Raw genomic sequence first — 14,791 nt, forward strand, 5'->3', positions numbered from 1 at the left:
GTAAAATCTTAACGAGTGTTCACTGGACCAGTCTTCATCACAGGTTTTTCTACAGTTGCTCGTGACACTTGCACAGTAACGAAGAACAACTTTGGACCAGTCCTTCTGCGAGGTGTTTCAGTTCATCAACAGTTATGGAATATCTTGATTATAAAATATCATCGCATCATGCTACACCACCTCATGTGGGTTAAGCACAGGCCTCCCTGATTTTTTTTTGAATAATTCTGATATTAATTTACATCCATGCTTTGGGTAATTTATCTTATTTCATCAAACTGTCCTAAGATTCAACTTGTGAATCGCTCGCTAGATCCAGTGCAAATAATCAGACTCATTGATTCAATTTATTGTTCCTTTAATGACTGTAAAGCCTCAGATGTACTTCCACTTGCATGCCCACTAGTGTCAGACTTTAAAGTAATGACTCCTCGGGGTCTCCAGTTGTCTGTGTCCACAATGGAATATATTTGAGGATGAAGAGATCAGGCGTCGATCCCAAAACATGCTTCCTCCACCATATGTCATTGTTGGGATGAGGTTTGATGTGCAGTGCATTGTTTTTGAAAAAACAGCAAGTCATTTTATCCGCTGAACTGCTAAACTGTCAGGTTTTTAGAATGGCTTTCATAACCTTCTCCAGCCTCTCTGCATCTCTCTGCATCTAAAGCCCTTAAATGTGGGGCTCACACACACTTATATCATAAGTCTGCCAAGTGTTGGCCAGTAATTACACTGTGGTTTTTATGTTATTTTTCCTTTGTGAGGCAAAACTAGACTCATTGCTTATCTGGAATACTTGAATATTATAACAGTTGAATGTTTGCAGTATGGAGTTGGGATTAAACTTGGCTATTGATGAGGTTATAGCATCGATGGGGAATATGTTCCTGTTATACGTTTGCAGACACATGGACATCTACACAGACCATCATGCTCACCATCTTGAGCCAAGACTTGGACACTCTTAAGTGGGTAAGAGGACAAAACACATGAGAAGTGACACACACAGCAGATTTGGTCATTCTCGAATGTATTTCCTTTAGAAAACTTTACAAAAGACTACTGGATATAAAAGAATATTTTGCTTACAAATAACCAATCCTATAGAAGATCCTTGCATTTTGCATTTCAGAATTTGGACATTGTGTGTTTTTATATGACACAGACATTTGAAGCTATGTGCAAATAATACAAAAGTAAGCTGATGGAATATCCCATAGTTAAAATAGCATACAATGGAATGCAGAGCAGGAAAGAAAAACAAAACATATAGGTACACTATAAATGTTCAAACTTGTACTTAAATAATGAGTTACATATTAGCCTCACAACATGCTTTAAAGTAGCATAATGTAAATTTCCAGAGCCCTAATTCCATCAGTACAACACAAAGATATTAGAAGAGAAACACTGTTCTTTACCAAGTGTGTCCAGTCTTAAAAGCCTTCTAGTTACAGTCTAACTGTAGCACTGATGGAATTAGTGTTGTAGAAATTGTACATTATATTAACTCTTCAAGACAGCAGGTGAACAAGACCGGATCAGAAACATGGAGGTGTGGCATTAAAACTGGAACTGCTCGACTCGAACACAATCCTTTCTTCTATAAACATCCACTCCTCTGTGTCAGAGGTACACCGAGGCCTCTTTAATATCTGACAGTTAACAAAAACTCTGTTCAGGATCATTTGCCTTTGTTAGCGCTTCTATAGCCAACTACATACAGTGTTAGACAGTCCACATCAGTTTAATGACTTGAAAAACAAAATCGAGCAATCAAATTTTGAAAAGTTGTACAAAACACTGGTAATTTAATCTTACACACAAGGTTTGGCATCACACAAAGTCCTTGTTTTGAAAGAGAAGCGCAGACTTTTATTTTGAAAAACAAAAAGTCAGAAATGAACCACAGTCTATGACTACATCATACACAACTAATGTAATCATGCATTACTGTAATTTTATTGGAATACCTGTATTGGAGTAGAAAGGCCGATTTTTAGCACACAGTGTTCCAATGGCATGTTGTTACTAATTCAAGTTTATCATGTTAGAATGTTAATTCATTACATTTTTAAACTTTTAGCTAGCTGAGTAACTGAAACATCATCCTTTGTGTGTTCAACCATAATGTGCTATGAAAGTGAACGCTATTGCATGCAGGAAACTGCCCAGAACATTGTACACAATATTATTCCCTTTATAGAACAGCCCAACTGAGCAGCAGGCCAAATACATGAGTCTGCTGTCTGAGAACAACACCTGTTAAACACTAAACAACAAGAGCTGAGAAGCAGATCAGGAATGCCTGCTTAAAAACAGTGGGGAAAAAAGAGACCACCTTATAAAATGAATAGATGGGTAAAGGTTTTGAATCCATTTTAAAATTATTTTGTTTTTAATTCTCTTAATGGTTTTGCCCCTGAGCTGCTTCACCCTTACATGCCGTCACATGCTCTTACATCAGCTAACCAGGTGCTTTTATAAATCCAAAGGAGACCCAGCTTCTGCAGCTTTGGCTCCCAAAATGTGGGATGAGCTGCCTCTGGAGGTCAGGCAGGCTCCATCCCTCACTGTTTTTAAAACCCGTTTAAAAACACAACTTTTAACTCACACACCTGGCTTTTAACCCAGTGAGGGTTGTCGTCTTCTTACCCTTTGTATGTACTTTTACTGATTTATTCTTTTGTTCTCTTATTTTCTGTACAGCACTTTGGTCAGCTGTTATGTTGTTTTTAAAGTGCTTTAGAAATAACGTGGGGAAAAAAGAACAGATGTTGGACAGAGGAAGTCAGGGAGAAAGTTTTATGAACAGATAAACCTAACAGAGGTATTTGGGTCAAAAAGAATATTTCTGAGACAAAGACTGAAGGATCGTGGAGGTGTGCCTGCCACCTGTCAAGTGGCACTTTGTAAAAGTTTTGGAGGTCTTTGGGGTGAAGTGGGAAATTCTGGGAAATTCAGGACAACATCGGATCCTGTGGATGCTGACTGACTGCAACAGCACAGTGAGCCATAGAATGACTAAACTATACAGAAGCAGCTGAGAACCCAGCACAGTCATTGGATCTCAGTCCACTCTCACCCACATTAAACTGGGAGCTTCTGGAAGAATGAACTAAAATGTCAGCAAACTGATGGTAGAATGCTGGAAAGACTCAATTATTTTTGCAAAAATCATTATTTCTAACTTTTTAATATCAATAATAAAGAATAAAAGTGTGATTTTTATTGAATTATTTAATTTGACATTTGGCAACTTGTACTTTTGAGCGGTAGTGTGGATTTTGAATGTGAACCTGCAGCGACAGGTTACTTCATCATCATAAAGGAGGAAATCAGGTCTGTATAGAGTTGGATGGTCATTGCAGAGAAATAAAGGAAATGACAAAAGTACAGACTAATAGGATGTTAACTGAAAGAAACGCCACAAGCCAAGTCCTCCAGAAACTTGTTCATATGGTACACAGCTGTGAATGTACTGAACACCTGGGATGGATCAGTTCTAAAGATGGGCTCGTGTACAGACCATCAGGCTGCAATTTAGAATAACGGAGACCACTTCATAGGTCTGGAAATCCCAACGCACCTCTTTAAGAGAGATGGTTCCTTCTTTCCATGTTCTCTTGATTTTAGGTTTGATGAATCCAAAGATATGATTACAGATTAAAGGCAGATTAAACCTTGGACATGAATGCTTACACTCCCCTTTTGACCTAGTTTGATTTTCTCCCTTATTCCTGAAAAGGACCCATTCAATTCTGCACAGCATGGTGACAACGTAGAAACAGGAGGAATGATTTTGTTGGCAAGGATCCTTTCCTCCTGTCCTCCCTAACCTGTGTAACTTGACACTCTATAGCAGAAGGCAGCCACTCTTTCTGCCTCGTTTCTTGGCCTGTAGCGCCGCCCTGGTGGCCATCTCAAACACCTCCCTCACACCATCCTTCGTCTTGGCTGAGCACTCCAAGTAACCAAAGGCATTGATCCGGTTGGCCATTTCTCTCGCCTCCTCTGACTTCACAGGTTCCTGTTTGGGAAGAACAAAACCATGAAGGAAAACCAGCTCAATCCAATGAAAAAGAAGAAGTGAAATCATTATTCGACCCTCTGTGGGATTTATACGTTTGCTCACTTAGAAGAAATGAACACACTCTAATGTTCATGGTAGATTAATTTTAATGGAGATCAGTAAGAGTAACCGAAGGTCCAGAAACAAAAACATAAAAGTAATCTTGATTTGTTTGTCATTGAGTGAAATAAGTCTTTGATCCCTCCCACAGATTGGCTGTGAGCACATTTAGCCCACAGATTACAATCAATCAATTCCAGACACTCCCCATCTGAACTCTTTACTGTAAATGTATAAAGCACACCTGTCCACAGTATGGTATATGCAGAAGCCTGTCTTAACTTTACCAGCAAATCATCAAGCATGCCGGAAGTAATTTCTGATGTGATCAACACGGTGGAGCTGCTCATGACCGAGTTCATGTTTGGACCTTTGATTTCTGTTTTGGGGGGTTTACAGGTTTTTTTTGAGGTGTGGACCTAAACTTTTGTTCAGCTGTAAAACAGCCTGTTTCAGTTTAAATGTTGTTTTCAAAAATAATTGTTTTGTCTCACTCCCATTTCTTCATGTTGCATATTGAAGCTCTACTTGGAACCTTGTTAAGATCCAACCATGCAAAATATGATTTTTTTGCTTTGTTGACAGCGCTGCAAACCCTTGGCCTTCTCTCAGTGAGCTTCATGATGTTGTCACCTGACATGGTTTCACTTCACAGGTGTGCCTGTCAGGGTTCATTTGTAGCCTTCTTAATGAGGTTGGGACCATCAGTTGTGTTGTGCAGCAGTCAGGTTGGTACACAGCTGACAGCCCTATTTGACAACTGTTAGAATTCATATTATGGCAAGAACCAATCAGCTAAGTAAAGAGAAACAACAGCCCATCGTTACTTTAAGAACTGAAGGTCAGTCAGTCTGGAAAACTTTGATTGTGTCCCCGAGTGCAGTCGCAAGAACCAAACGCTATGATGAAACTGTCTCACATGAGGACGCCCCAGTCCTCTGCTGCTGAGGACACATTCATCCGAGTCACCAGCCTCAGAAATCACAAGTTAACAGCAGCTCAGATTAGAGCCCAGATACATGCCACACAGAGCTCCAGTAACAGACATCTCTCTACATCTTCAGAGGAGACTGTGTGAATCAGGCCTTTATGGTCAAACAGCTGCTAAGAAACCACGACTAAGGAAAAGCAACAAGCAGAAGAGATTTGTTTGGGCCAAGAAACACAAGGAATGGACATTAGACCAGTGGACATCTGTGCTTTGGTCTGATGAGTCAGAATTTGAGATGTTTGGTTCCACCCGTGACGCAGAAATGGTGAACAATGGTCTCTACATGCATGCACTGTGAAGCATGGAGGAGGAGACGTGATTGTGTCAGGGGGCTTTGCTGGTGACACTATTGGAGATTTATTCAAAACTAACGACACACTGAACCAGCAAGGCTACCACAGCATCCTGCAGCAACATGCCATCCCATCATTGATTTTTCAACAGCACAGTGACCCCAAACACACCTCCAGGCTGTGTCACGGCTGTTTGACCAAGAGAGTGATGGAGGCCTGGCCTCCACAGTCACCTGACCTAAACCCAGTGGAGATGGTTTGGGATGAGATGGAGCGCAGAGTGAAGGCAAAAGGACCAACAAGTGCTCATCATCTCTGGGAACTCCTTCAAGACTGTTGGAAACCATTTCAGGAGACGACCTCATGAAGCTCATGGAGAGAACGCCAAGAGTGTGCAAAGCAGGAATCAAAGCAAAGGGGCTGTTAGGAAGAATCTAAAATATCAAATATGTTTTCAGTTATTTCACACTTATGTGTTCATTCATAGTTTTGATGCCTTCAGTGAGAATCTACAATGTAAACAGTCATGAAAATAAAGAAAAACCATTGAATGAGAAACTGTGTCCAAACTTTTCACTTATATCACACTTTATATCAAAACAAAAGTTAGTAAATATATTTGTCTTCATTATCAGTGGCTGCAGCCCTATAAAAAAACCTAATGAATGTTAGTGGAAACTGTAGTAGACTAAAGGCTGACACACAAAAGTTATGGACATTTTTGTCATTAGTTATGTTAGTGTAGTGTTTGTGTGGTGGGATTAATATGAAACTGTATGAGTGCATGCCGTCACTGACCTGTTTCATTTTAGCCAACTCTCGGCGTGTGTGCTCATCATTTCGCAGGTCTTTCTTGTTTCCCACAAGAATAATGGGCACATTGGGACAGAAGTGCTTCACTTCTGGAGTCCACTTCTCCGGAATATTCTCTGCATCAGGTACAATGTGGACAAGGTAAACATGCAGCAGATATAAAAGAGTTTTTTCATTTTTTTTAATGAAACCAACAGAAACAGACTCACCTAAACTGTCAGGGCTGTCAATGGAAAAGCACATGAGGATGACATCTGTGTCTGGATATGACAGAGGCCGCAGTCGGTCATAGTCCTCCTGACCTGCTGTGTCCCACAAGGCCAGCTCCACCTGCAGGGGAGGGACTATAGTTAATTCCTACTACACACACCAATCCTGCTTAGGGTCCTCAAACACAGGCCCATTTTTATCATGTAACAGCATGCTATGAAGACAGGTGGATGGAAGCCATTCAGGCATGTATGTAAGTGCATGAGGTGTAAATCATTGATTAGTGTTCTAGCTTACACAGAGTCCTAAAATCGAGGGCATGAGCACTCGACTGATGAAGGTGCAGACAAACTTAAGGGGGCGACAGTAGAGAAGAAAAGAGCAGCACAACCCACCAACCTCTTGGTGACATCTGCCCCCAAGATCCTTGTTTGAGACATTCTCTCAAGATTAATGTGATCTACAAGTAATTTCTATACCGAGTAATGCATTGATAATTGTTTTGATTTTGCATTCATAGATAGTTTGGATGGACAGACCTCGCTCCAGTTTTACAACTGGGAGGGAAATGGATTCATTTTTGTTTGTTTTCTTGCTAAGCTGTAAAATTATGACCCGGCTCCAGATCATGTTTTGCTTGATCAGTCAATCCAAAGCGTGAGCTGCACAGATACTGCAGGTGAGATGCAGTATTACAGAAATTCAGTTTGAAAGGGTATGTACACGAGTATGTACAGTTAGATATAAACAGAGATTTAAAACTGGTAATAGGAGGTGGTTAGTTTGTGATGTGCCTCATTATGCTGAACTAGAGCTGGGCGATAGAACGATAACGATATGTATCGCGATATAACTTTTACTCGATAGAGAAATTAAGCTATCGCGATAGACTTCGCCGCTCTTGTCCTCTTAAAAAAAAAAAAAAAAAAAGGTCAGCCAATCCAAATTAGGTAGCGCAGAGCCGAACCAATCAGGGCCGCAGCGTCACGTCGCGTGACTTGTTACGTACAGCACAAGTGCCAAGCCGCACGTGTGTTTGTTTGGGAAGCAGCCAGCGGGTAATGGAGCCAGCGCATAATGGAGGAAATGAGTGTGCCGACTAGAAAAATCAACCGAGCGTGACCGAAGAGAAAACAGATGATGGTTCCAATGCCGGAGAGATTGTCGAACGGAAGAGCCATAGAAGTTCCGTAGTTTGAAGGTATTTCGGCTATTTCAAGTCTGACAAAAAACAGAGTAGCGTGCACTGTAAATTGTGCCGAAAGCAAGTCTGGAAATACAATAAACTGGTGCATGCGTCACACTGTGCGCCACGTTATTGTTTCGGTGAAATGAATTTCTACAATACTGTTACTGTTAATTCTACTCTCTGCAGTGTTTAAATGCTTACATATACACACAGTTACTGTCCGTCCACACATACGACTCAGTTCTGCTTCTATGCCCCAGCTTTGTTTACTTTTTCCCACCGAGGCTTCTAGACTTCTGATTGGCCAACATTTCTGCACGGTTAGGAATCTAGCGCCACCTGCTGCTTTGGCATGTTCATAGCAGCGTTTTCCTTCATTTCTGCCTTTATGTGTGGACGGGATTATTTTTTGAAACGAAAACGGAAAATCTCCGTTTTCAAAAATACCCGTGTACGTGTGGACGTAGCCTCAGTCTCTGACTGGAAGCGCTAATTTGTCATTCGGCTTTTGTCAGACTAAAGTAACTGTTAAAACTGTTTGAAAAGCTAAGCTATACAACAAGGAGAGTTTGAGAATTTCCTTTTAGTTCTCAGTTTATTTGATATTGACAAAAGTTAGTCAGTTTTGTCTGTTCTTCTGTAAAACAAACTAAGATTTATTTTTAGAATTAATATTTTGTTTCTAAGTGGAATTGACAATTTAGTCTGTTTCGTTTGTTCTATTTTGAAACTTAAACGCTTTAGCGGCTGCCTTTTGTGTAGTTTGCAATATTTGCCTTTATTTATCTGAAAAAGTCTCATGTTCCTTAAGTACATCTACCCTGTTGAACTTATTATGGGAAATAAATATTTAAAAACAAGCTGCTGATTATTTCACATTTTACTTGTGAGCAATGGCACATTTAAATCTTACAAATATAGTTATTTGGCTTATATCGTGATAGATATCGTTATCGCCTGAAATGAAAAAAACATATCGTGATATGAAAAAATCTCATATCGCCCAGCTCTATGCTGAACTAAATTCATTGCTCTTGTATCGAAGTTTGACTGGCCTTAACACTTTGCATACAGCAGGTAAAATAAGTATTGAACATGTCACCAATTTTCTAAGTAAATATATTTCTAAAGTTGTTATTGACAGAAATTCCTACCAGATGTTGGTAACCATCCAATCCACACATACAAACAAGTCAAACCACTGATGTCCATAAATAATGTATATAATGTAAAATAAGCTCTTTTAGACCTTTGCAACCATACTGATGGAATGGGTTACAGGAGAATTTCTAAACTACTGAAGGATCCAGTAAGTACTGTTGGGGCCATGATCTGGAGGTGAAAAGAACATCATTTTACCATCAACGAGCCACGACCAGATGCTCCCCACAAGACTTCAGACAGAAGAGTGAAAAGAATTATCAGAAGAGTTGTCAAAGAGCCAAGGAGCACTTATGGAGCTACAGAAAGTTTGCTGAACAACATTTAAACAAGCCTGTGAAATACTGGGAAAGTTAGTCTGGTCAGATGATACCAAACTTGGTCTACACACCATGCTGGGAGGTCACAACATATCGCCTCACAAACACCATACCAACACTGAAAATTGGAGGTTGGAACATCATGGTGTGGGGATGTTTTTCAGCATACGGCACTGACACGCTTCATGTCATTGAAGGAAAGATGAATAGAAAAATGAAGCGAGACGTTCTTGATTAAATCTGCTGCCTTCTACCAGGATGAAGGTGGATATTTCAGCAAGACAACACCGTCAACGAACCTGTCAACTGGTTTCAAAGAAAGAAAATAAAGCTGTTGAAATGGTCCAGCCAGTCACCTGACCTGAACCCAACTGAAAATCTTTGGAAAGAACTAAAGGTCAGAGTTCATAGAAGGGGCCTATGTAACGTTCAGGACTTGAAGACTGTTTGTGTGGAAGAATGGACCAAAATCACACCTGAGCAATGCATGTGACTAATACTATCTATTAGTGGTAGACTGCCATGTTAAAATTATTTATTGTTAAGCTTTACTCAAGGTGTACTTAAAGTCAACTCTGAACTTATTAACCACAGAAATCATCCGTGTGGCTGCATTTTGTGCAGGTGGCTGACCAAAAAGTTAAAAGCAAATTTTGCAGTAATGAATATCACAACTCTATCAGCTATATCTATATTAACATTCATAAAGCTATCCAAGATAGAGAAAATAATTAAAGCTAGTTTCAGCTTCAATATTAACATACATACATCAATCAATAGTTACAATATAATGTGCTATTTATGAAATTGGCTAGTGTTAAAGTACTTTAGATATGTCCCGTCTTAAAACTCTTAGCCTCACACATAGCACACACACTGCTATGCTACTGTGCTACAATAAATATAAAACAATCTGACATTTATTGTTAGAATGAACAGCTTACCTGTTTACCATCCACCTCAATATCTGCCACGTAGTTTTCAAACACTGTAGGCACATAGACCTCAGGGAACTGATCCTTGCTGAACACTATGAGGAGGCAAGTCTTGCCACAGGCTCCATCACCGACTATCACCAGTTTCTTTCTGATTGCCGCCATCTGAAAAAAGTCAAAGTACAGAATCCATCAGCCAAGCTAGAGATTTAAATTAACACAAAGGTTTATTGCCAAAGACAAACTTGTTAGGGAGAGTGGTTTGAGCTCTTGTGAAAACACAAAATCAGGGAAATAAGAAATCTGAAAAGGTGAGAAAATACTACGTAAAACTAAGAAGAAAATAATGTGTGCTTGGACAGAGCTGAAGCAAGGTCCCTAAAATGTTTGCACATTTCTCAACAATCACAAAATAACTTCAACTGTAATGTTTCATCACAGCTTATTTTGAACGTTAGGCAAAACAGTTCTAGCTTTTGTCAGTTGTGGTTATTTCCTGTCTTTGCAGGTAGAGTGCCTGATGAGGACATTATTAATATCCCTCTGTAACTAAACCAGACACAACTGTATCAGAGAGCCACTGCTTTGCCTGAAAATGGAATGCAGGGATCTGAAACACATTCTTTTCTATTGCTTGTGCCGCAAAATAACGGTTTCCTGCAGAGTGTGAGCACTCACACATGTCATGGTCAATCCTCAACAGTTGAGCTTTGAAAACCGTGCGTTGTGATGTATGTTTGTAACACCAAAAAAAAAGAAAAAAAAAAGTGTACAGCTGCATGAAGTTCAACCACACAATGAATGAAAACATGGAAGAAAAGTTTATCCAAGTTTGAGAATTATATTCCAAAACATCCTTTAAGGGTCCCAAGGAGGAAAGTGGTGCTGAATCATATTTTCCCTAAATTAGGCACAACACAGGTTTGTTAAAAAAATAAAATAAAGAAGCTTGCTGTATCTAGGTAGGTGGACTAGTTTTTAAATACAGCAGGTAAAATAAGTATTGAACATGTCACCAGTTTTCAAAGGGAATATATTTGTAAAGGCGCTACTGACATAAAATTCTTCTCAGATGTTGGGAAACATCCAATCCTTTGTGGATCGGATGGTTCCCTGCAGGAAAAGACTTATCAGAAGTGTCGTCCAAGAGCCAAGGACCACCACAGAATTTGAAGAATGTTTGTGTTGAAGAATGGGCCCAACTCACACCTGAACAATGCATGTGACTAGTTTTTCCAGACAGGAGGCATATTGAGTCCCAACTTGACATCCTGCTATTATGCGTTCTGTATCTTAGCTGTTCCTAGGACTGCGCTCTTCTCCTGGAAAGAGGTCTCAGATGTTGTTCCTGGAATGTGCTGGATTCCAGGAACAACACTCACCAGGTTTTATCCTGGTACTATGTGTTTCACAGTTTCCAGGGTCCCTTTGCACAGTCTGTAACTTGGGTCCTGTCAGCTGTGACAGCCGCCTTTATGGATCTGGTGCTTAGATCCATAGAGGCATGTGCCATGATCACAGCCTCTGTGCTGTCCTGTAGGCCGGCCTCTTCTAGGAACTGGTAGGATTTCTTGATGTCATCCACTTCCTTCATCCTTCCTTCATCCGCAGGGGCTCAGTCATCCATACTTCCTCTTCCTCATCACTCTCCATCTTCAGCTGTCTTAGGCATTCTTGGAGCAGCTAAACTCAGGAGGTCATCTTCCTGATGTATTTCGAATGCGTTGTTTCATCAAGGATTGCAGTTCTGACACTTACTAATCCTCACCTTGCCTGTTTCCATTGCTTGCAGAGGCTCGAAGAGCTTGACTTCAGGTGAAGACCTGCAAGTACTGTGAGGAGTTCTTGTTATCAGTGACATATCTTCTACTGCGGCTACCTTACTAGTGGAGATGGGCATTAGATGAATAGTTGGCGATATGTATTGATGGCTTGGATGTTACTCATTTTGGTCAGCTAGCTTCCAAGATCCGTAAAAAAAAAAAAAAAAGTATTTATTTATTGACTGATTGATTCATTTGCCTATGAGTAAGTTTGCTAATAATGATGGAGCTAATAGAAGCAGTCAACAGAAAGAAAAATAATAGCGCTGCTTTAACAGCACCCTCATTCATCTGTGAGCAAATGCCCCTTCCTCAGAGTGCGCCCAGATGCTTGTTGATGGAGCTGCAGAAGCTGGTGATAGCCTAGCATACTCAGCCGGATGGTGGACACGTACATGCTCATGTAAGTTAGCCGTGTTTGAGCACTATACGTCTGCACAAGCGGCACACCGCTTTGGTTACATCCTTAGGTTTACCTCTGTCATCTGGTTTAAAGCCAAAGAAATCCCAAATTGGCGACTTTATATTTTTTTTTTAGTGCTGTCAGCGTTAACGTGCCATCATCACGACCAACGCGATGAACAATTAACTCATCTGGAGCGCAGACTGAATTAAAATCCCTGAAATGTCTCTATCAACGCATTTCAGCAGTTAGTCCAAAGTTTGTTCATTCTGCGCTCCAGATGGGTTGAGCGCATTCAAAATTTTAATCGCATTAATCGTGATGACCGCATTAGGGCTGACAGCCCTAATTTTGGGGGGAAATTAGTTTGTCCATGTTTGGCCTTCTTCTGTATTTTAAAACATGCAAATCAGTCCATGATTACATTGCTCTGCCCATCAAAAAGTCTGTGCATGTGCAAATATATCGCCCATTGTCAATTTTGGGAAGTTCACCACTGTTCCAAGTGTTCTTTATTTGTGGATAATGGCTCTCACTGTGGTGCCCTGGAGTCCCAAAACCTTAAAAATGGCTTTGTAAACATTTCCAGACAGATGTCAGTTACTTTGTTTCTCAACTCTTTTTGAGTTTCTTTAGACTTTGGCATGGTTTGTTACTTTTTGAGATCTTTTAGCCTACTTCACGTTGTGACACAGGTTGTATTTAAGCAATTTCTTGATTAAACTGGCCTGACAGTAATCAGGCCCTGTGGTGAGTGAAACTGAATTCAACTCAAGGGGGCCAATAACTTTCCCCCCACAGGGCCAGGGAGTTTGTTTTTTTGTTTTTTTTTCCTTGATAATTGAAATTATTAAAAACTAAATTTTATTTTTCAACTTTCCAAGTTATTTTGGACCAAGCTGCCTTTTTAGAAAAATGAATCTACTGAACTAATCTCTTACATAAATAATTATGAGTTTTGCTAAAAGCATTAGTGGACATCTTTTTATTACATATGACAACCATGTCAAAAATGAAACTTCTTATAGTATTTTTGGTGTGTGTGTGTGTGTGTGTGTGTGTGTGTGTGTGTGTGGCAATAACACTGAACACATCACTACACAATAAAGTACAGTTATGATAGTTAAGACCAAATTTCTGTCCTTTTGACTAAATATGGCACCCAATATAAATATGTTGGCTCACAAATGCCACAATTTGGCTTTTAAATTGTCTCGATAAACCCATTCAAGCGCTGTGACTCTTCTTTATCCAAAGCAGTAATTTCAGGATGTATTTCTGTGACATCACTATTTCCTGAAGGTTCAGACGTCCGCTCAAACGCAGTTCAGTAAAGGCAGACATATTTTGAGTACATCGATCTCCTAACTAACTTTACAGTTATACTATAAACGACTAGTCTTTTCTGTAAATACCTATAAGAACCATTAACTACTTCACAACAAGATAGTTTACCGTTATACACTGCTGAGAGTTTAAGCCTCGGTTATCTGGGGATTTTGTAATATTATGCTGATTTAGAACTTCACTTCCTTAATGATACGTGCCTCCGATGGAGGGGCACTTGTAACTCAGCTCAACGCTGGTGAAATGAAGTTACATAAAACTTGGCACGCTAATGTTTCCTCAGTTCTGAAGTAGCCCGTTGACCTCTTTAGGTCACCAGAGTGTCGGCTAACTTCTACCTAGCTGCAGTTTCCCTTTCGTCTACGGAAGCTAATCATTAGCTTGCTAACTTTGCTTACTTCTTCATGATAGCTGGCCTCTTGTCGACCTAAACACACACACTTTAGAGAAGGAAGCATATTACTTGATACCAGTTTCAACGCTAAGAATTTTAAAAAGCAAAGGGAGATTCTGAGCAATCAGAGTTTTACCTTTTTCCTGCGAGATACTCGCCTTTCTTTAGTTTTCCTGTCAGAACTAACAGTCCCGCCCCCGAAAGCGCTACGAGGATTGTCCCGGCCAAACCACATACTTTCAGCCAATAGGATACGTTGAAGTCATGAGTGAACGGCAACTTAGCCAACCAAAATAATATATTATGAAAAGTCATTGTTTAGCCCTAACCGAGAGGCTGAAGGTTGTGTCCCTGAGTACAGCCTCCCAGGGATGTTCGTGTTTAGAGCGCAGTTGGTATATAAAGCATTTATCTATTAAATTATATGAAACAAGGTTAGCTGACACCCACAGTATCCCCTTCATCATTTCTGAAGTTCTATGTTATTGATTCAATATACCGAAGGGTCACCGCTGATAGCTCGTGTTGCAGATGTATTACCCTGTATATTACCCACACAAGTTAAAGAGGCAGGGTACACACTGGACAGGTCGCCAGTCTGTCGCAGGGTTAACACATAGGCAGGAACAAAATCAGTCGTGCATTTCATTACTTTATAATTTAGTTGTGTGCGTTTATCTGTATGTGCTATCATACACTGACATCATGATGTGTAACTGCAACGTTTGCTGATTTTTTATTTATTTATTTTTTGTTCCATCATTTTTTTGCATTTTT

The 14,791-nt window shown here is 40.0% G+C and overlaps 1 protein-coding gene across 2 annotated transcripts; it reads right to left on the reverse strand.

The window, feature by feature from the left end:
- Nucleotides 1-1,016: 1,016 nt before the first annotated feature.
- Nucleotides 1,017-14,248, reverse strand: LOC146551017 (rho-related GTP-binding protein RhoA-C). 2 transcript variants are annotated; one of them, XM_085259200.1, is made up of 5 exons: nt 14,151-14,248; nt 10,057-10,212; nt 6,442-6,562; nt 6,218-6,348; nt 1,017-4,033 (listed from the first exon to the last, which is right to left on the reverse strand). In XM_085259200.1, exons 2-5 carry the CDS (start codon nt 10,210-10,212, stop codon nt 3,860-3,862), a joined length of 582 nt encoding a protein of 193 aa, XP_085115326.1. In that variant the 5' UTR covers nt 14,151-14,248; the 3' UTR covers nt 1,017-3,859. The 2 variants fall into 2 exon arrangements, with proteins under 2 accessions (XP_085115326.1, XP_085115327.1); XM_085259201.1 differs by having other exon boundaries at nt 14,173-14,218.
- Between the last annotated feature and the right edge of the window lie 543 nt (nt 14,249-14,791).

Source organism: Mchenga conophoros, linkage group LG20 (genome assembly GCF_057382185.1).
Source record: "Mchenga conophoros isolate Kocher_MC1m ecotype Shallow Benthic linkage group LG20, M_conophoros_male_GT1.1, whole genome shotgun sequence".
Taxonomy (NCBI): domain Eukaryota; kingdom Metazoa; phylum Chordata; class Actinopteri; order Cichliformes; family Cichlidae; genus Mchenga; species Mchenga conophoros.